The sequence below is a fragment of the Palaemon carinicauda genome, chromosome 11 (genome assembly GCF_036898095.1).
Source record: "Palaemon carinicauda isolate YSFRI2023 chromosome 11, ASM3689809v2, whole genome shotgun sequence".
In the NCBI taxonomy this organism is placed as follows: Eukaryota; Metazoa; Arthropoda; class Malacostraca; order Decapoda; family Palaemonidae; genus Palaemon; species Palaemon carinicauda.
This window is the reverse complement of record NC_090735.1, coordinates 136,463,704-136,485,997: the sequence shown is the minus strand read 5'-3', so window position 1 is coordinate 136,485,997 and position 22,294 is coordinate 136,463,704. Positions and strand designations below refer to the sequence as shown.

The window sequence follows — 22,294 nt, the reverse complement described above, 5'->3', positions numbered from 1 at the left end:
TATTTTAAGCTATGATTGAAATGGATGTATACACGGTATAATTTTTTCGTTTTGTATTTAATTGACTCTTCAAGAAAACCGATTTTGGTTTATTCATCTATTTGTAAGTATTGTATAACGAGAGAGAGAGAGAGAGAGAGAGAGAGAGAGAGAGAGAGAGAGAGAGAGAGAGAGAGAGAGAGAGAGAGAGAGAGAGAGAGAGAGAGAGAGAGATATTATGACGCAGAAGGTTACAGACCTAGAACAGGGGAGGATGAAGGTGGGGGGAGTGATGAGATAGGCTGGGTGGACTCGCAGGGGAGACGGGGGAAGGGGGGATTTGGTTGCCAGTGGCTAAAAATAGATTCTGAAAGACGGTAAAGGGAAAAACGAATCCCATCGAATAAACAGAATAAGGAAAGGGAATAAGATCCAGAGGAATAATAGATATAATGGAATGAAAATGACTAGATGGTGTTAGTTGTGATAAGAATAATTTAGATATTTGAAATAAGAGTGTCTGAGGAGGTATAGAAGGAATTCGTGATAAGTATGGAGGAATATCAAGGGATACAGTTAGTTTGCATTAAAGGGTTTGTTATCGTTTATTGGCAGTGAATAGCCTAAACTTCGGTAACGAGTCGTCAATATTTTGTCATATTTTAAACAGTATACATTTGATTTGCAAACATTGGTTTTGTATTTTAAACAGTATACATTTGATTTGCAAACATTGGTTTTGTAGAGTAGACGGTAAAATAAAATCTAGAGAGAGAGAGAGAGAGAGAGAGAGAGAATTTGATGGCAGAAATCTCTCTCTCTCTCTCTCTCTCTCTCTCTCTCTCTCTCTCTCTCTCTCTCTCTCTCTCTCTCTCTCTCTAGATTTTATTTTACCGTCTACTCTACAAAACCAATGTTTGCAAATCAAATGTATACTGTTTAAAATATGACAAAATATTGACGACTCGTTACCAAAGTTTAGGCTATTCACTGCCGATAAACGAACCCAGTCTACTCGTGAAAACCTTGAACGCCCAGAGGGAAAAATAAGGCTTTTAAATATACTGTACTAAACAAAAATAATGCTTTAATATACCATCATTAACACTACCATTACAATTATCGTAAGGTTGGAGAAAGATAAAGATTGCCGAGAACGTAACCACATTTCTGTTTACATTTTGTCAGCTGGACTCGCACAGTTAACAGTTGATTTCATTGTTGATGTGGAATTCTATCCTTAAATAGGCTTTTTATTATGAAATTATGTTAATGAAATGTAATGTTAATATTGTTTTGTAACATTTATTATAAATCACCGTATTTAGGGCTACCAATATACTTAAAAAGACAATAGATTTGATACATTTTGTAGTGCTTGACTCGCGAACTTTGAACAGCCTCGCAGATACAGAAAATTTATTTTTGAAAAATAGCGATTGCGGAAAAGGGGAATCGTGTAATTCGAACACGCTTAATTCGGGACCCTACTGTATATATATATATATATAGCTGATATCTCTAAATCGGCAGAATTTTTCAAAACGAGGCAACCGCCCTGTGGTAGTTGGGAGGTAGGTGGTAACACCCGTCACAGGGTGGTCCAAGGAATCATTCCTGTGTCCAAGACTTCAGTTCATCTCTGCCGGCTGGATCGAGAACATCGTCGGTCCACCATTGAGAGTTTTTCGAATCCTTTTCCCTTCTTCGCTTTTTTGGACTTCGTTTGGTGAAGTAAACTGATTTAGGGTTTTGGCAATCGTGTTTTATTATTATTATTTACTTTGTTTATCATGAGTGATAACTTAATTTTCGTGTTTGTGCGAGTGATGTATGCAACATGAGGTTACCGAAAGTGTCGGTTGATCCTCACAGTTTGTATGCAGAGGTTTTGTTAGTGCACTATTTTTTTTTTTTTTTTTTTTTTTTTATTTGCGAAGTTTTTAATCCTGATGACGGAAATACGTTCTGGCAACTCTATGAAGTCACAGTCGTGTGACGTAATCTTCATGTATGTCTTGCAATTCTCTTTATTTTTTTTATGCAAAGAATGGGAGGAATTCCACTTATGTAAGTTTTTTTTTAACTTTTAATGTAAAATTTTAAAGAAATATTTGTCCATTTGGTATTCGTTCTTTAAATCATCGATCTAATTTCATAAATTGAATAGAACTAGCGTATGGTTAATTTGCGCTGTTACTCGTTACTATCGGTGCAGTCCCAACATGCCTTGGTAGCGTTCTTTTCGATATGGGATAAAGTGTTGGCTATTATTCTCCAACAACAACTAATTTATATGGAAATTCTAGTTTTAGTAGCTTTTTCATTTATATGTTCCTATTGGTTACATTTATATATATATATATATATATATATATATATATATATAGATATGTTATTGCTATATCTGTTCTTTTTATCATTACAACTCGCTTGTTTTAGAATTCCCTTTGAATTAATTGTGGATTACATTTGTTTTCCCTTTTTTCTGTTCATTTTAATCTTTAACGTATAACTTTCCCGGTGTTTGTATGTAACTACCGGGTAGGTATTTATGACATTTAATTTTACCGGTGGTTATATATAACTACCGGGTGAGTGTCTTCAACATCTATTTTTATTCTCAACTCTTGCCCGGTGGTTTTTTTTTTTTTGTGACCGCCGGGTAAGTATGTTTGAAAGTTTATTTTATTATGGTAATGTCAGTTTTATATTCTATAAAAAATATTTTGTTACAGTTTATATAGCAAGTACTAGAGACGATTTTGCTTTCTCATTCAAGCCCGTGGCAGAAGAATTAAGTTCTCTCACAACGGGCAGGACTAATTATGGTTTTTTGTGTAAGAGTTTAATAGTGGAAGTTTTCAGTGCTAAATTAGGCATTGGATTCTTTCAGCACAGGGACGTTGTTTTCCTAGCCTTAGACCTCTTCCAAGCTCCCCGGCCCATGGGAGAAGGAACGTCGATCGGCGAAAGGAAACGAGAGGCGTTAGCTCACGAGCAAACGCCCTCGCGAGCGTTCCTGTTAACGTTCCCAAGAATGCTCGCCCTTGCCATGGTAAAGCAAAGAGCGTTGAACGTTAAGATTCTTACACTGCTTTTAGAATTTTGCATTGCATCACTTTTGATTTTAATGGCAATTCTTAAGTCATAGATATTCTCTGCTAATATCAATGCTTACAAACCATCATTGACTCGGTTTTTGTCCCAGTGCGCCAGTCGGCCTTATGAACCCTCTGGTCGGAACCGAACGCGCCGAGCGGCATAGTGAATATCATTTTGCCTTAACGCTCGGCGCTAAGTCTTTCAAGACAGGACGAATGCAGCCTCGTCTTTCAGGGCAAATGCAGCCTCGTCTTTCAGGGCGAATGCAGCCTCGTCTTTCAGGACGAATGCTGCCTCGTCTTTCAGGACTAATGCAGCCTCGTCTTTCAGGACGAATGCTGCCTCGTCTGTCAGGACGAATGCAGCCTCGTCTTTCAGGGCGAATGCTGCCTCTTCTTTCAGGACGAATGCTGCCTCGTTTTTCAGGACGAATGCAGCCTCGTCTGTCAGGACGAATGCAGCCTCGTCTTTCAGGGCGAATGCTGCCTCGTCTTTCAGGACGAATGCTGCCTCGTTTTTCAGGACGAATGCAGCCTCGTCTTTCAGGACGAATGCTGCCTCGTCCTTCAGGACGAATGCAGCCTCGTCTTTCAGGGCGAATGCTGCCTCGTCTTTCAGGACGAATGCAGCCTCGTCTTTCAGAGCGAATGCAGCCTCGTCTTTCAGGGCGAATGCAGCCCCCATCTTTCAGGACGAATGCTGGCTCGTCTTTCAGGACGAATGCAGCCTCGTGTTTCAGGACTTATGCAGCCTCGTCTTTCAGGACGAATGCAGCCTCGTCTTTCAGGGCGAATGCTGCCTCGTCTTTCAGGACGAATGCAGCCTCGTCTTTCAGGGCGAATGCTGCCTCGTCTTTTAGGACGAATGCAGCCTCGTCTTTCAGGACTAATGCAGCCTCGTCTTTCAGGGCGAATGCTGCCTCGTCTTTCAGGACGAATGCAGCCTCGTCTTTCAGGGCGAATGCTGCCTCGTCTTTCAGGACGAATGCAGCCTCGTCTTTCAGGGTGAATGCAGCCTCGTCTTTCAGGACTAATGCTGCCTCGTCTTTCAGGACTTGCAGCCTCGTCTTTCAGGACGAATGCAGTCTCGTCTTTCAGGGCGAATGCAGCCTCGTCTTTCAGGACGAATGCAGCCTCGTCTTTCAGGGCGAGTGCAGCCTCGTCTTTGGGGGCGAGTGCAGCCTCGTCTTTCAGGGCGAGTGCAGCCTCGTCTTTGGGGGCGAGTGCAGAATCGTCTTTGGGGGCGAGTGCAGCCTCGTCTTTGGGGGCGAGTGCAGCCTCGTCTTTGGGGGCGAGTGCAGCCTCGTCTTTCGGGGCGAGTGCAGCCTCCTCTTTCGGGACGTGGGCAGCCTCGTCTTTCGGGACGTGGGCAGCCTCGTCTTTCGGGACGTGGGCAGCCTCGTCTTTCGGGACGAGGGCAGCCTCGTCTTTCGGGACGAGGGCAGCCTCGTCTTTCAGGATGATAGGACGATCGCCGCCTTGTCCTTTCAGGGCGACGCCACGTCTTATAAGCTCTTTGTCAAGGATGACTTTAGTGATCACTTTTCTCCTGTTGAATTGTTTGAGGTTAACAGAAGGAGAGGATCCTAAGTTCTGTTGCTCCATGTTCCCCACCCTCTGAGTTTTCACGTGGTCTTTAATGGAGCTTTAAGAATATATTAGTTTTTGTTTCTTAAAACAGAAACCTTTGATGACTAACAACAGTAGGAGCCAGACTTTGCTACTTCTGGCGAGCCTGGGAGAGAGGAGCAGACCTTTGGTCCGTGTTTTTACTGGGATGGATGCGAAATCTTTTTCCTAGTGAATCCTCCTTTGTTAGTTACTCCGATAAGACTTTTCTGCCTAACCGACTTTGCAACTTCAATGTCTCTCTTTTGGGAGAGGGAGTCTTGTCCGGTCCTGGACGTAAATGCTCTTTACGCCTTCGTTCAGAAGTCAAAGTCCTCCATGGAGACATCAAAATCTTTGGAGAAGAGGGGAGCAGACCTTTGGTCAGTACTTCTTCTGAAGGAGGATTACTTTTTCCTTTTATAGGGAAACCTCCTTTAGTTTTTAGCTACAACGATTCTCTTTCCCAGTTCTAGAGAGGAGTCTAAGTGGCAGGCTATGCAATCAAACTTTATCTGGGGTTTGTTTACAAGGAAGAATGGGTCAGTTTTGGGCGTGTGTTTTGGTCTCAGCTCCGCCCCTCTCATGTTCACGTAACTTTTGCTTTATGTAGCGGAATACTGCTCTCTGGAGAAATCAGAGCGTCCCTGTTTCTTGATTTTTAGACAACGTTGAGCCTATCGAATAATTAGGTCTTCCTGTCAGCAAGAAGAGTCTCTTCTGACACCAGGACGCTCAGCACCTTGTCTTTTAGAACGTTCAGCGTCTCGCTCTGTTAACCTCTCGGCTCCACGTCTTACAGGACTTTTGGCTCCACGTCTTACAGGACTATCGGCGCCACGTCTTATAGGACGATCAGCACCTCGTCTTTCAGGACGCTCGATGTCGAAGTTCTAGCATGACTTTGAACATGAGAATCTAGGACTTCGTGATGACACCAGTCGAATCGTGTGTCGAGATCAAGGACGCTTTCATTCTGATTTCTTGGATCTAGAAAGGAGGTTTGTTCTAGGGCAAGAAACATCGGGACAAACATGCTCAGCAGGAAGAGACTTGTTTTTCCCTCAGAATGGTCTCTCAACCCGCAAGCCTGTCAGTCTCTGGATGTTGTGGGGCAGACCTGTAACAGACCTTTTTGCCTCCAACTGGAAGAAGAGGATCCCCTACTGCTGCTCCCTAGTCCCGGACGAGGAAGTTCTGGCAGTGGACTCCTTCCTGATGGATTGGACAGGGGTGGACATGTTTGCGTTGCCCCCGTTCGAGATCATCAATCTGGTCTTCAGGAAATTCGCTCTCCTTGATTCGGGGCGAATGATCCTAGCGGCTCCATTCTGGCCTGCTAGGGAATGGTTTTCGGAAGTGATGGGCATGTTGATGGACTTCCCAAGAAGACTTCGGCAAGTCCAGATCTTCTCAAACAGCCCCACTTCGAGAGGTATCATCTTACCCCCCTTGCTCTCAACTGACTTCCTTCAGACTGACTAGAAGCTTGTCAGATCTCGAGGCTTTTCGGCACAAGCGACGAAATTTATCGCCAGAGCAAGGAGGGTCTCTTCACAAAGAGTCCACCGATCTAGGTGGGAGACCTTTAGAGCTTGGTGCAGGCGGCACAGGTTTCCTCATCCACTACCTTTCTGAGCCAGATTGCAGACTTCTTCTTGTACCTCAGACAGGATGCTAAGCTGGCTGTATCTACCATCAATGGATACAGCAGTATGCTCTCCGCCGTCTTTAGGCATAGAGGCCTAGAGTTGTCCCAAAATCAAGGTTTGCAGGACCTCATTGGGTCTTTTCAGACGACGTAATAGGTACTCTTAAACCTGGATGTGGTGTTTAAGTTTCTGTGCTCCAAGAAATTTGAACCTATCTCGCTAGCCTCTCTTCGGGTTGTAGCAAAGAAAACCCTCTCCCTTATGACTCTAGCGAATGCCAAGAGATCAGCGAAGTCCAGGCGATTGGGAAGAGGGTGAACTTCAATTAGGATAGGGCAGTTTGTGGCTTAAGGTTCATCTTTCTTGTAAAGAGCGAGAACCCTTCGTAACCCTGTCCTACGACGTTTGATGTCATTAACCTCACGAACCTAATGGGTCGAGAGAAGGAAAGACTCCTCTGCCCAGTTAGGTCCCTCAAGTTTTTTTTTTTGGCTCACACTATGAACGTGAGCTGTGCATCCAACTTGTTTTGGTGTTCAGTGAAAGGTCCGCCAAAACCCGTCTAAGTATGCTTTGTCCTTTTTCCTGATGGAGAAAATTAGGAAAGCCCACCTCTTATGTGAGGAGGAACACTTCGCCCTGTTGAAATTACGGGCTCACGAAGTGAGAGCCATTGCTACCTCTCTGGCATATCAGGAATATATGTTAGTTAGGCTATTCATGGATGCTTTTTTCTGGAGGAGCAACTCTGTCTTCGCTTCTCATTAACTTAGAGAGGTGAGAGTAGACTTTGGCAAGTGCTATACCTTGGGCCCATACATAGCTGCGGTTTCTGTATTAGGCAAAGGAGTTAATAACCCCACTCAACCTTGGTTTATATGCATGTATGAGGGTTTGTGTTTTTATGATGGTCTGTGGACTTCGTCTTGTGGTGCGGTTCCCTCAGTCTAGATAGATAGTTTATGTCTATGTTGCAGGGTTAGGTGGTTAGTTTGAGTAAGGTTGCAGTTTTTATTATATGGGGCGAAGGTAGTTTCTGAAGTCTAGTCAAGTTGTTGGTCTTATCCCTTTGACAGACTCGATTGAGTTTTTTTGCAGCTTTGCAGGCTTACTCCTGGATAACTCCTAAGGGAAAGCCACTCTAAAGGCTGTACCTTTGAATCAGCTACCTTAGCAGGCAAGGAATCAAGGTGTTTTTATCTCCTACAACTCTTTTGTTGTTTCCCCAACGATGTTTACCGTCTGTTTCCCTCCTCCAAATGTGTGAATCAGCTATATATATATATATAACTGCCAGGTAAGTACTATTCATAAAAATGTAGTTTTTATGATAAAACAAAGTTTTATGAATACTTACCTGGCAGTTATATATATATTCTAAGGCCCACCCACCTCCCCTCAGGAGACAGGTCAGGCATAGATGAACTGAAGTCTTGGACACGGGAATGATTCCTTGGACCACCCTGTGACGGGTGTTACCACCTACCTCCCAACCACCACAGGGCGGTTGCCTCGTTTTGAAAAATTCTGCCGATTTAGAGATATCAGCTATATATATATAACTGCCAGGTAAGTATTCATAAAACTTTGTTTTATCATAAAAACTCCTTGTTGATGAGAAGCAAAGAGTGATGCCATGAGATCTGCCTCCAAGGATTGGACTACTTTCCCTTCCAAGGAAGAGGTATCCTCTCCAGTTGTTGGGTTGTCCTTCCTCCCGAGGGAGGATTTCCCTTCATCATCTTCACCACATCACATCGACACCGATTACTGTTGCTGTTTCTTCGCCTAAGACTAGGCTCCCCCCTTGCTGAGTTGACTTCCGTTCGGGGGCGGAGCAAAGTCCAAGGCAAGTCTCTCCTGCGAGTGGTTTGCGAGAGAGGCCACTCATAGACTCCTTTTCGACATATATGCTGCTCTTCTTTCTGCTAGCTCCAGTCTTGCCAATCTCTGATTGCTATCTTGCCGATTATTAGCTCTCTGATCGCGGATTGCTGATTTTTAGCTTTTCTTTCACCTGTGACTAATCGTCAGCTTATTGATCGCTACATCACCTATTTCTGATCGCTAGCTCGCCGATCACTAGATCGTCGATTGCTAGTTCGTCTTTCTCCGATCGTTGACCTTCAGTCTCGCTGATTGCTAGCTTGCTGGTCAGGAATCATTAGCTCGCCAATCGCTAGCTCACCCATCACTGATCGCTATCGAGCCTACTACCGATCACGAGCGTGCTGATCGCCAGCTCGTCTTTCACCGATAACCAAACATAAGTCTGCTGATCGCTAGCTAGCTGATTGCTAGATCATCTTTTTCCGATCGTAGACCTCCAGTCTCGCTAATCCTCAGCTCACCGATAACCAATCGTTAGCTTGCTGATCACCAACTCGCCTATCGCCAACCCCCGATAGTCAGTTATTGCTAGTTCACCAATCACTAGTGCTCTGATCGCCGTTCACCAATCATTAGCTCAACACTTTCATCGTGGAACCTTAATCTAATCATCCTTTCGCCAGCACTCCGAGCATTCTCTCAGAGCTCCAAGGGCTGATCGCCAATCTCTGGCTCACCAATCACCAACTAGTCGTTCGTTGAACCATACTGCTGTTCCTCAGCTTATCCAATCATCCACCCGCTCGCCTATTTTGTGGCACTCCGATTGTCAGCCTACCTTGCCAGCTCAACAGTTGCCAGCCTACTTTGCCAGCTCAACGATCTATCTTCAAGGAAGTATCAGAGATTCAGTCTAGACAATAGGAAATACCAGTTCAGGACACTGCTTCGGTCTTTCCACAGCACCCCAAGTCTTCACCCTAGTGGTGTCCTTAGTATCATCCCGGGCTCACAGGATCAGCATCCGTCTTCGTGGTTATCTGGACGACTGGCTGATCCTAGCAGACTCGGTGGCAACTTTTCTTCAGCACTGAGACAAACTTCTAAGGTTTTACCAAGATCTGGTGATCATGGTTAATCTTAAGAAATCTTTTCTGCTTCCTACTCAGAAGACTGGTATACTTAGGAATGATTCTAGACACCAATCTCCACAAAACCTACCCATCAAAAGACAGCATAGCGAGTCTGAGAAAAATCTCAAGACCTTTGACCTTTTCTCAAGATGAGAACCCCCAACCCAGAAGTGGCTATATCTCCTCGAACATATATCTTCCCTGGCCCGTCTAGTTTCCGACGGCCACCTCAGGATTCGACCTCTCCATTGTCGGCTTGAGTCTGATTGGAGTCAGGCCTTCTGATCCCCACCGGACCAAAGGAATGGATGGACCTTAGGTGGGGGGGGGGTGGCAAATGAGAATATGCAGGGGGGGTGTATAGATCTTCTCGTCCTCCCCCGGACTTGATGCTGTTTTTAGACAGATCAAAAGAGGGGGTGGGGCGACGTGCTCCACCACAACCTTAGGCCTCTGGCCAGGGTCCGAAAAGTACCTTCACATAAGTCTCTTAGAGATAAAGGCCATCTTTCTGGTGATGAGCGAAAACACCACAGTAGTGGCTCAACAAGCAAGGAGGAACTTGTTCGCAGCCCCTATCCCATCTAGCAGTAGAAATACTGCGATGCGCTGATGTCCTCTCGGTACCGCTATCAGCCTGCTTCATTCCAGGCTGGAGGAAAATGCTCGCCAACAATCTGGGCAGATAATGTGTACTGAATGGAGTCTGGATCACCTAGTAGCCTACAAAGTCCTGACTTTGTGTGGTTCTTCAACCATGGATCTGTTTGCAATGACCATGAACTTCAGGTTCCCGCTGCTCCCCAGCCCCAGACCCCAAGGGTCTCCGGAAAGATGCATTTCAACAACAGTGGGGACAACGACGTTTACGCCTATCCCCCGTTCTGTCTGATGAGAAGGGTACTCAATAAGGCCAGAACATCGGTCAACCCCTCAATGACTCTCATAGTTCCACTATGGCATCATGCGGAATAGTTTCCGGACCTTCTGCAGCTCCCTATGAAGCCTTCAAGAGAACTCCCTCCACAACACGATCGACTCAGACAACTGCACGTCGACATCTACCACAAAGCTGTAGCCTCACTGCAACTGCATGCCTGGACACTACCCAGCACCTCCTCACTCAGAGAGGATTTTTGCAACAAGTTGCTAACAGGATGTCTGGATATCTGCGGAAATCCTCGGCAGTAGTCTACCAGGCAAAGTAGAACATCTTCTGTGGTTGGTGTAATGGAAAGGGTATCTCCACTCGATGCCACTTCCAGCAATAGCGGAATTCCTCGGGTATTTGCGGGAGGAAAGACACCTTTCCGTTTCAGCAGGGAAAGGCGATCGCTCGGCCTTGAGCCTTGCCTTCAAACTGAAAGGAAGGGACATCTCATTGCTAGATCTTTCCTTACTCATAAAGACTTAATGAATTTACCTGTCTCTAGTCGAAATTGAGACCTACCCCATTGAACAGGGTTCGAGTTCTCTGGTCTCTAAAGAGGCCTCCCTACGAACCACTACACCAGGCAATAGCTGGTTGAATACCTTAAGCTTCTTATTGGATAAATAGCAGAAGGTTGAGGGCCCTGTAACCCAGTTTTAGCGTACATGAATATAAAGGAATGACTGGCTATTTTTCTTTTCTTCATCCTCCCCTCTCATAGGAAAAGCAGCAGTCTTGGTTCTCTGCACATGCTGACCTTAAGCACTGTAGGTAAACCATGCTCCCTTGTGTACCTAATATTGTGTCAATACTGTTGCGTCCCCATACCCTGGCCCTGGCAAGGGGATATTGGATAAGTCTTGGTTACCAGTTATTTCCTACAAAGTGACTGAATAACTTTTACCTTGACAGTCACACTGCTTATCTCAACACGCAGCTTGCGTAGGCCGCACACATTGCATAGCGAGGTTTAGCGAGTTGTTAGGGTCTTCTTATTTTTGGTACTAACCCACTCAAAAAAAGGAGTCCTTGGGTAAAGCCAGAAATTCAGACTGGCAGGGACGTCACCACTAATAAATAGCTTAGGTTTGTATTAGAGTTTCGGAACGAATGACAAATTCGGAGATAATTTATATTTTTCATAGCGATACAAACCTTTAGCAATTTATATGAACTTACCCGCCGATTCTGTCTCCCTTGAAGTCCCACCTCAAGCAAAGTGAATCACAGTCACAGGTGTGAGTGAAAGGTGTAGCTAGCTACGCCCTTACCCCCTGCTAACTAGTGGGATGGGTAGTTAACCCTCGCTAAATTTTAATGGCTCGTCCTTTCAGCTTCACCAAAAGTAATACCCCTAATAAGTAGCTAAAGGTTTGTATCGGTAGGAAAAATACAAATTATCTCCGAATTTGTCATTATATAGAATATTCGTTATAAATAGTTCTGGGTTTTATCTATTATTGAATATGGATAATGAGAACTAGTCAGAAAAGTACAGTATTAGTTGAGAAAGTAGCCAGCCTGATACCAATAGAGGTGATCTGGGAAAATGGATAAAGGTCATAGATAATTTCTTAGACAAGATGAAAATTTGAATTATGGATAGATCTAATTTTATGTCTAAGCTATTAAGGTAAACTTGATGTAAAAATGTTGTGTAACACCTTTTTTTTGTAGTCCAATGGCTAATACTGTTAGTTGAGAATTTGTTGGACAGCAGGGTAGTTTAACGATTTGATACTACCATATATACTGTAATCATGTAACATGCCATCTGGCTTGTTGTGCAACTCAAATTTTCACCGTCAAAAGATGATTTTATGTAACGCAAATATTATGAAAGGTTCTTTTTTGAGATCAAATTATAATGAACTAACCTCTTTTCCTCCATCTCTATCTTGTCTTCTAGTTCAATAAAGTTAAAAGAGGATAAGAGAATGATGAAGGTATTGTTAGTTATGCATATTGCTAAAAGCAACCAAATGAAAAACAGCTGTTTTGCTATGAACAACCAATTTGGATAACAACAGCTGTTTTGCTTGCATTTAAACTCATATTATAGTAAACAATTCCCATAGTTGTTACAAAGGGCATTAAGTAGAATATGACTAATATGTTATGACATTATTCTCTTTTTCGCTATGTAGAAAAGATCGGCAAGGAAGTAACCTGTTGAATTTAAGCAACAAGTTGTAGCGGAAGCTTGTAAACTATGCTTAACCTATTTTCCATTAGGGAAATTGGTCTTAAAGTTGAGAAAAACAAAAATAAAAATTATTTAATGGTATAATCTGTTTATGAAAAGGTAAACCAAATTGTACTTAAATTATCTAAAGAATCGTTAGAAAAGGTTAATAATTTTTTAAGCTTTGGGATCAAGTACCTCAAAGCTAAAGACTTAAATTACTGTGTCTTGGCAACAGATGAAATGTCCTACACTTTTTAAATGCCATTAAACTCGACAGTAAATGAAATAGAGTAAAGTATTTTCACTGCAAATGATTTACTTTTATACATACATACCAATACCAAGGCACTTCCCCCAATTTTGGGGGTAGCCGACATCAAACAAATGAAACAAAAAAGGGGACCTCTCCTCTCTACGTTCCTCCTAGCCTGACAAGGGACTCAACCGAGTTCGGCTGGTACTGCTAGGGTGCCACAGCCCACCCTCCCCTGTTATCCACCACAGATGAAGCTTCATAATGCTGAATCCCCTACTGCTGCTACCTCCGCGGTCATCCAAGGCACCGGAGGAAGCAGCAGGGCCTACTGGAACTGCGTCACAATCGCTCGCCATTCATTCGTATTTCTAGCACGCTCTCTTGCCTCTCTCACATCTATCTTCCTATCACCCAGAGCTTTCTTCACTCCATCCATCCACCCAAACCTTGGCCTTTCTCTTGTACTCCTGTCATCTCTTGCATTCATCACTTTCTTTAGCAGACAGCCATTTTCCATTCTCTCAACATGGCCAAACCACCTCAACACATTTATATCCACTCTAGCTGCTAACTCATTTCTTACACCCTTTCTCACTCTCACTACTTCGTTCCTAACCCTATCTACTCGAGATACACCAGCCATACTCCTTAGACACTTCATCTCAAACACATTCAATTTCTGTCTCTCCGTCTCTTTCATTCCCCACAACTTCGATTCATACATCACAGTTGGTACAATCACTTTCTCATATAGAACTCTCTTTACATTCATGCCCAACCCTCTATTTTTTACTACTCCCTTAACTGCCTCCAACACTTTGCATCCTTCATTCATTCTCTGACGTCCATCTGCTTCCACTCTACCATTTGCTGCAACAACAGACCCCAAGTACTTAAAGTGATCACCTCCTCAAGTAACTCTCCATTCAACATAACATTCAACCTCGCACCACCTTCCCTTCTCGTACATCTCATAACCTTACTCTTACCCACATTAACTCTCAACTTCCTTCTCTCACACACACACTTCCAAACTCTGTCACTAATCGGCCAAGCTTCTCTTCCGCGTCTGCAACCAGTACAGTATCATCCGCAAACAACAACTGATTTACCTCCCATTCATGGTCATTCTCGTCTACCAGTTTCAATCCTCGTCCAAGCATTTGAGAATTTACCTCTCTCACCACTCCATTAACATACAAGTTAATAAACAACGGTGACATCACACATCCCTGTCTCAGCCCCACTCACCGGAAACCAATCGCTCACTTCATTTTCTATCCTAACACATGCATTACTACCTTTGTAGAAACTTTTCACTGCTTGCAACAACCTTCCACCAACTCCATATAACCTCATCACATTCCACATTGCTTCCCTATCAACTCTCTCATACGCTTTCTCCAGATCCAGAAACACAACATACACCTCCTTACCTTTTGCTAAATATTTCTCGCACATCTGCCTAACTAAAAATCTGATTCATACAACCCCTACATCTTCTAAAACCACGCTGTACTTCTAAGATTGCATTTGTTTTATCCTTGATCCTATTAATCATTACTCTACCATACACTTTTCCAACTATACTCAACAAACTAATACCCCTTGAATTACAACACTCATGCACATCTCCCTTACCCTTATATAGTGGTACAATACATGCACAAACCCAATCTACTGGTACCATTGACAACACAAAACACATTAAAGAATCTCACCAACCATATAAGTACAGTCACACCCCCTTCCTTCAACATCTCGGCTCTCACACCATCCATACCAGATGCTTTTCCTACTCTCGTTTCATCTAGTGCTCTCCTCACTTCCTCTCTTGTAATCTCTCTCTCATGCTCATCTCCCATCACTGGCACCTCAACACCTGCAACAGCAATTATATCTGCCTCCCTATTATCCTCAACATTCAGTAAACTTTCAAAATATTCCGCCCACTTTTTCCTTGCCTCCTCTCCTTTTAACAACTTTCCATTTCCATCTTTCACTGTCTCTTCAACCAGCCTTCCTTACTCTCTTCACTTGTTTCCAAAACTTCTTATTCTCTTCACATGAATGACCCAATCCCTGACCCCACCTCCGGTCAGCTGCCTTCTTTGCCTCGCTTACCTTGCGCTTTTTTTCCACATTTTTCTCTCTATATCTTTCATACTTCTCTACACTATTACTCTGCAGCCATTCTTCAAAAGCCCTCTTTTTCTCTTCCACTTTTACCTTCACTCCTTCATTCCTCCATTCACTGCCCTTCCTCATGCTGCCTCCAACAAACTTCTTGCCACACAAATCACTTGCAATCCTAACAAAATTTTCTTTTACTAACTTCCACTCCTCCTCTAAATTACCAGTTTCTCTTTCCTTCACTTCGTCATATGCCATTTTCAACCTTCCTTGATATTTACTTTTTACCCCCGGTTTTATTAGCTCTTCAACCCTCACTAGCTCCCTTTTACATCGACCTACTCTATTCCCCCACTCTTTTGCTACAACTAATTTTCCTGCCACCAAAAAATGATCAGACATACCGTTATATAGTAAAATAAAAGTGATAGTTTAAGTAATGGTTGATCTTTTAGCAAGTGACGAAATAATTTTGAGGTAGCTTACCTTAATCAGCAGATTTGGAAACTATAGAAGGTAGTCTTGATCATTTTATAAATGTAAATAATGGAAATGATGCATATTCGCTATTTTTATTTCATATGATACTAATCGGTGAATAATATTAATAGATCTTGAAAATCACTTTATACTCTAATACATATGGTAATCAAAATCATGTTGTTTGTATGGGATTTTTTTAATGTCCTTTTCATTGATTTTTCATTCCATTGTTTTATGATTTCATCTAATTTTTGTATCACATGTATTTATTATTTTTGGCAGGGTTCCATTTAAGTGCAACAGTAGTTGTGTCGACATCTGGTACAAAAGGGCAGTTCAATGTGGCTGTTACATTTGACCGTGGAAGAATTACTACTTGTAATTGTACCTGTTCTGCAAATGCATCATGGTGTTCACATGTTGTGGCTGTTTGCCTCCACCGAATTCATCAGGTACTGTTCGAGGAGCTTTGCTTTTTTAGTTACAATTTACTGAATCATCACAAGTGTAAAGTAGAATTGTTATTAATATGTGTGATAATATTGTATATGATATACCAAATTTGTGTAAAGAGAAGAACCATTATCTTCATTTATGATTACAGTATGTCAAAAATTGCCCCCCCCCCCTTAAAAAAAAAATATAGTTCAGGTTTATTCACATATTTAATGTTTTAATAGTAGTTTTACCAATTATTAGTTATTAAATTACTGTTGTACTGAGAAAAATATTAACCATTCATCTTTTATGTGGGTATCATGCGAAGCTAGAGTGACCGATGCTTAAAACAAAGTTTGATGGGGGTATACCAGCTGAGTTATGATATCTCCAACACTCATTTTACTGACAATTCTGACAATTGGTTTTGACTTTGGTCATGTTCAGTACAGATATATTTGTTTGTTCCAACACGAATACTTACCTTCGAACTACTTTCTTTAGGAGATCACTGGTTATCTCTCTCTGCCGACCAGAGTTTTGAATAGTTGCCCCCCAGCTCCGCGCCCTCAGTAGCTTTACCCCCGGCATCCAGGAATGTGCCCCGAGGGTAGGATTAAGGTAGGTCGCTTGCTAGTCGGGTCACCCTCCTCATCAAGTTCTCTGGTCGAGAGAGGTGAACATCTCTCGCTCTCGTATCTCTGTCGATCCTTTGTGTGCGTCCTGTGCCCCACATGTTCCCAGCGTGGCAACTTGCGTTTTTTCCAGTGTGCTTTCCCAAGTGTTCCTGTGCGTTCACTTTTCAACCGTGTGTTTACCCAGTGTTTAATTCATTTCCTTAAGTGCTTGTGTCGTGCGTTGTGTGCGTTATGGAGCAGGTTTGCCGTTGTCCTGGGCCTAGAGCCGGGAAATCGTGTGGAGCGTTCCTTTCCAAGCCCGAAGTGGATCCTCACTCCCTTTGTTCCTCCTGTAGGGGTAAAGTGTGCTCGTCAGCAGACACGTGCCCCGAGTGCGTGGACTGGAGCGATATTCAGTGGGTACGTTATGATACTAAGAAAAGAAAATCAGCGAACACGTTCCCCCAGGAAAGTTAGTGTTTCCTCGCCGATACCGTCACCCAGTGAGCGTTCCGATGGGGTCTCGGTTTCACCGTCCCCTACACAAAGTAGGGGACGAGGTAAGTCTAGTATAGTGGATGAACAAGGCGTCCTATCCCAGGAGCCCAGTGTTAGTGCAGGGCCAGTGGCAGGCCCCTCTAGGGCTAGTGAAGGTCCTAGTAGTGCGTCCGGAGAGTCGGCCCTCGTGCTCGGGGGGCACGCTTCCTCCGATGACCCCGTGTGGGGTAGTAACGCAGTCTCAGTGTCGCCGCCGCCCTCGTGGGCTTGTGCTTCTGGCTCCTCTTTAGGGGGAGATACCCAGAGTAAAATCCAACCTGCAGGTCACGATGCCTACGGTTGGAGGCTCCCGAAGACGCCGGGTAGGTCTCCCCGGAGGATGGATGTAGCCCTGGCTCCCGGACATGGAACGGTTTGAGTCGTTCCCAACCCTTCCCACGGAAGTTCCCGATGACTTCCTCCAGCCCTCGACCTCTGGCATTCAACGACCGAAGAAGTCCCCCGCAGTCCCCGCTTCCAGCCGACACGTGGTGAACGCAGTGTCGTCTGGCTCTTCGGACATCTATTCCTTGTCAAAGGAAGAGGTCAAGGTGAAATACCGCCGTCGAAGGGAGCGTTCCAGGTCAAGGTCGCGCTCTCGTTACAGCAGGAAACAATCCCGCTCCCCGAGCCGTAAGTATAGGAGAAGTGTATCTCCCGGGGGCGCCTGGATCTACGTTTCGTCGCGGGAATCGAAGGTGCTTCGTTCCCCGGACCACCAGTCCAGCGAGCGGTCCCCAAGGCGGCCGCCCTCCAAGCACGGCCTTGACCCTCGCGACCTGGCTCGCAGGTAAGACCTCTCAATTAGGCATAAGTCCTCGAGGCCTCCGGTTCACCCCGCCCAGCGGGGGGAAACGCGCTTCTTACCAGGCAGCCAGGCCGAACCAGCCCAGCTGGTGCGGCCTTCAGGTCGGAAGGAACAGTTCCCGCTGTCGGGTCAGCCCCCGGGAACCGCGCCCTCAGCACCCAGAGCCTTCGGGCGTACGAGAGTCCCTGCTGATCCAGCGGTGCCTACACTAGCCCGAGCCCCTGGTGCGATCTTACCTGCAGATGAGGTCCAGTACCTTGGCAGGACGGCGCCCCTGGCCCCGAGGGCCAGGCGTCTGGTCAGCGTGCCCGGTAAACCGACTCCCCCGCCCCAGGCCGAGGCCTCGGCTGACGGAGGAGAGGGCTCCCCGACGGAAGACTCCGCCTATAGGAGAGTGGTTAGCCTGATCAGAAGGCACCACGGAATAGCGGAACCTGCAGCGACGGATGGAGATTCCTGGAGGTCGAGTCTCCTGAGAATCATGCAGACTCCCTCCCAGCCTAAGTCGTCCCTGGCACTCCCTCTGGCCCGAGACCTAGTTCTAGGGCAAAAGTTTATAGACAAGGTGGTGGCCGGCAATGCCGAGGCTCCCAAGTCCCAGAGTGCTTCTAAGTTACTCCAGGGCCTCAAGAACCAAGGGAAGGTCTATGTGCCCGAAGGTCGTCGCCCAGGCCCTTGTAAAGTGGAGACGGCCGTGGACATTCTGATCCAAGGCGTTTCTGACGACAGAGCCTCTTCGGCCCCAGTCTGTTTCTCACCTGCAGAGGCCTCCATGATGGAGGAGATGTCGCGAGACTTGATTAACGTCTCCTCTTGGCTAGACTGGTGGGCGTTCATGTTGGTGGTGGGTGTGCAAGCCTCCTACGACCCTGAAGACCCTGACCAGCAAAGCCTGATGAGGGACCTCATTACCTCCGGGGGTAAAACCCTCAAATTCCTGACGTATCAGTCTCTCGCCCTTACAGCCAACTGGGTTCTCCGTAAGAGAGACACGGGTCTCACCAAAGTGTCTCGGAAAGTACCGGACAGGGAGGCGCGAGCAATTCGCAGCCTCCCCCTGTGGGGAGAGTGTCTTTTTCCGATGAAAGAGTTAGAGGCCTTGATGGAAAAGGTCTCGAAGAGGAAGGAGGCCAACGTCACCAAACCGGCATCTTCAAGGAGACCTCCATACAAGAGGTCCGTCTCGGACAGGGCCGCGACGCCCCAAGCCTTTTCCAGCATTACGAGGAGAGAGGCCCCCTCTTCCTCCTGGTCCTCAACTCCGCAACCCTCCCGCAGAGGTGCTTCAGCACCCTCAAGCTCCTTCAGGTCGGGTTACTCCGCTTCTAGGAGAGGCAGATCAGGCCGCTTCTCTAGAAGAAGGTAGAGTGGGAGGCCCCCTATCCCCGCCCAAGCCTCGGGTTGGGGGATACCTCAGACTACATTGGCAAGCATGGAAGGCGCAAGGAGCAGAGCCTTGGACAGTGTCCGTCTTAAAGGAGGGCTACAGACTCCCGTTCCTGGCGAATCCACCCCCTATTATTCCGGCCAACCGGACGGAATGGCTAGCGCCCAAAGATCCGGTAAAGAGGACCGCCCTTCAAGAGGAGGTGTCCTCCATGTTAGAGAAGGGCGCCATGGAAGAAGTTCCTCTCCCAGGACCTGGTTTCTACAGTTGCCTGTTCCTGGTAGAGAAAGCGACGGGGGGGTGGAGGCCGGTTATAGATCTGTCGGCTCTCAACAAGTTCGTCAAGAAGATGGACTTCAAGATGGACACTCCAAAGTCAGTTCTGCTGTCCTTGAGGGAGAAAGATTTTATGATGACCGTCGACCTCAAGGACGCATACTTCCAAATTCCGATCCACCCATCGAGTCGGAAGTTCCTCCGGGTGAAATGGGGTTCCCAGATCCTGCAATTCAGGACTTTGCTTCGGTCTGTCAACAGCGCCCCAGGTGTTCACGAGAGTCTTCACGACTGTATCAGTGTGGGCTCACGAACGTGGCATCTGCCTTATCAGATACCTGGACGACTGGTTGCTCCTTTCCGCCTCAAAGGTCCTCTTGGAAGAACAAGGGAGAAGTCTCCTTCAGTTTTGCAGAGATCTGGGTATTGTCATCAACCCAAAGATGTCAAATCTATCCCCGTCCAACAGAATGAACTACTTCGGGATGACTTTGGACACCATGCAAGGGAAAGTTTTCCCTTCGGAAGACAGGATCAAGAACTTCAGGCACATCATCAAGCCCTTCCTATCGAAACAACCAAGGAGAGCGAAAGACTGGCAGAGGCTGATAGGCCACCTGGTCTCGTTAGAGAAACTAGTTCCACAAGGGAGGATGAAGCTCAGATCCATTCAATGGAATCTCAAGAGCCTCTGGTGCCAGACACACTCACAACAAGTGCTAATTCGAGTCCTTCCGGACACAAGACCCTCCCTGGAATGGTGGTACTGCCTGTCGAACTCCCTCAAGGGGATGCCCTTCGGGACCAGCCCTCCAGAATTCTCCTGTTCACAGACGCCTGCAACCAAGGGTGGGGAGCCCACCTCCTTGACGGGACGGCACGAGGTACCTGGTTGGAAGGGGAAAAGCAACTCCACATCAATGTCCTGGAGTTGAAAGCAGTCCAGAAGGCGTGCTTACACTTCGCAAGTCTGCTAAAAGGAAACACCGTGGCGTTGATGTGCGACAACGCCATGGTAGTAGCATACATAAAGAAGCAGGGGGGCTTGAAATCGAGGGAGTTGTGCGATCTCACCATAGAGATTCTGAATTGGGCAGAAGAAAATCATGTGGTGTTATTAGCAAGGTTCATTCCCGGGAAGAAAAATGTTCTGGCCGACGGCCTCAGCAGAATGGGCCAGATAGTAGGGACAGAGTGGTCCCTCCTCCCGGAAGTAGCCAGGCTCATCATTCAGCGTTGGGGTTCCCCGGTAATGGACCTCTTTGCAACGAAACTCAACGCCCAACTCCCAGTCTATTGCTCCCCTGTGCCAGACTCGAAAGCAGCCCTGGAAGACGCTTTTCAGCACAAGTGGGATAATCTGGATGTTTACGCTTTTCCCCCCTTCACGTTGATAAGGCTAGTGCTCAACAGAGTAAGGGCCGCCCGAAACCTAAAGATGACTTTGGTAGCGCCCTGGTGGCCGGAGAGGGAGTGGTTCGCAGACCTAAAAGACCTAACGAGTCACCCGCCGTGGCCTCTACCCGCCAGGTCAGACCTTCTGCACCAGCCTCACTTCCTCAAGTTCCACGACAACCCACTCTCCCTTCGTCTTCACGCCTGGAGACTATCCAGCGGCTCCTGAAGAAGGAAGGTTATTCTCCCTCCACGGCTAAGAGAATGTCGCTATACCTGAGAAAGTCGTCAGTCGCGATATACCAGACAAAATGGGCCTCCTTCACAAAGTGGTGCGCTGAGAGGCACATTAGACCTCTTAAGGCCTCTGTCCCAGACATAGCAGAGTTTCTGGTGTTTCTCAGGGACAAAGTAGGGATATCAATCCCAGCCATAAAAGGAGTTCGAGCTGCCTTAGGCCAAGGCTTCCTGCTGAAGGGCATCGACCTGGGGGCCTCGAGACACATAGCGATGCTTGTCAAAAGCTTCGAGCAGTCTTGCCCCCCTCAGGCGAGGAGGGTGTCCCAGTGGGACTTAGCCTTGGTCCTGAAGATGCTGTGTCGTCCTCCCTTTGAGCCCTTGAAAGATATCATGGACAAAGACCTTTCCCTCAAGGCCGTCTTCTTGCTGGCCTTGGCGTCCACTAAGAGAGTGGGAGAGATCCATGGTTTGTCATACGACGTCTCTCACTCAAAGGGGTGGAAAGAAGTATCTTTCAAGTTCGTACCTTCTTTTGTGGCCAAGACTCAGAACCCAGCAGTCTGGGACCCGAGGTTTGAAGGTTTCTCAATTCCTGCCATCCCTAAGACAGGTAATGCAGAAGACTTAAAATTGTGCCTAGTGCGAACAATTAGGAAATACCTGGAAAGGACAACGCATCTCCGACCGGATATCAAGAGCCTCTTCGTTTCCACAGGTATTAATAAGAAACAAGTTTCCAAAAGAACCATCTCCTTCTGGTTGAGACAGGTGATCGCCAGATCCTACAAGGAAGCTGGCATAGCAGTGCCAGGCACTCCCAGACCTCATGACATCAGGGGCCTGAGCACCTCCTTAGCCTTTGAGAAAAAACATGGCAGTAAGGCAAATTTTGCGAGCAGGTACTTGGTCGAGCCAGTCAACCTTTACTGCCCCCTACCTCAAGGACTACTCAAGAAAATCCTTGGACGGGTACTCCATTGGAACAGTCATCTCCGCCCTCCAAGCGGTGTAACGGTAAACCCCAGGCGCATTCAAGACTAGCGACCGGTAGGCACAAGTGCGGTTTTCCTACCTCCTACCCAGTTGCTTACTTGCCTCTTCGGGGAGTACCGTCTGTTCCCAGAAAATAACACATTCTTCACGACTACACGTCGAGAAGGAACGTCAAAAGAAGTTTTCAAAAGGTGAGTTCCTAGACACTAACGTGATTTTTTGTATAGTTACCCTCGCTTCCGCTCTCTGGTAGGTCCCGTTATCCAGAGGCCTGTTGGCCTCCACGGCCGGGTCAGTGGGTTAGAT

At 46.2% G+C, this 22,294-nt stretch overlaps 1 protein-coding gene across 4 annotated transcripts in view; it reads left to right on the top strand.

The window, feature by feature from the left end:
* The window catches only part of Dora (Dorado), a 153,414-nt gene that overhangs the window by 40,249 nt on the left and 90,871 nt on the right, over nt 1-22,294 (top strand). For all 4 annotated transcript variants that reach the window (XM_068383476.1, XM_068383474.1, XM_068383472.1 and 1 more), the window contains exon 4: nt 15,580-15,749. In XM_068383476.1, the coding sequence (XP_068239577.1) occupies nt 15,580-15,749 (170 nt within the window). The remainder of the gene's footprint in view (nt 1-15,579; nt 15,750-22,294) is intronic.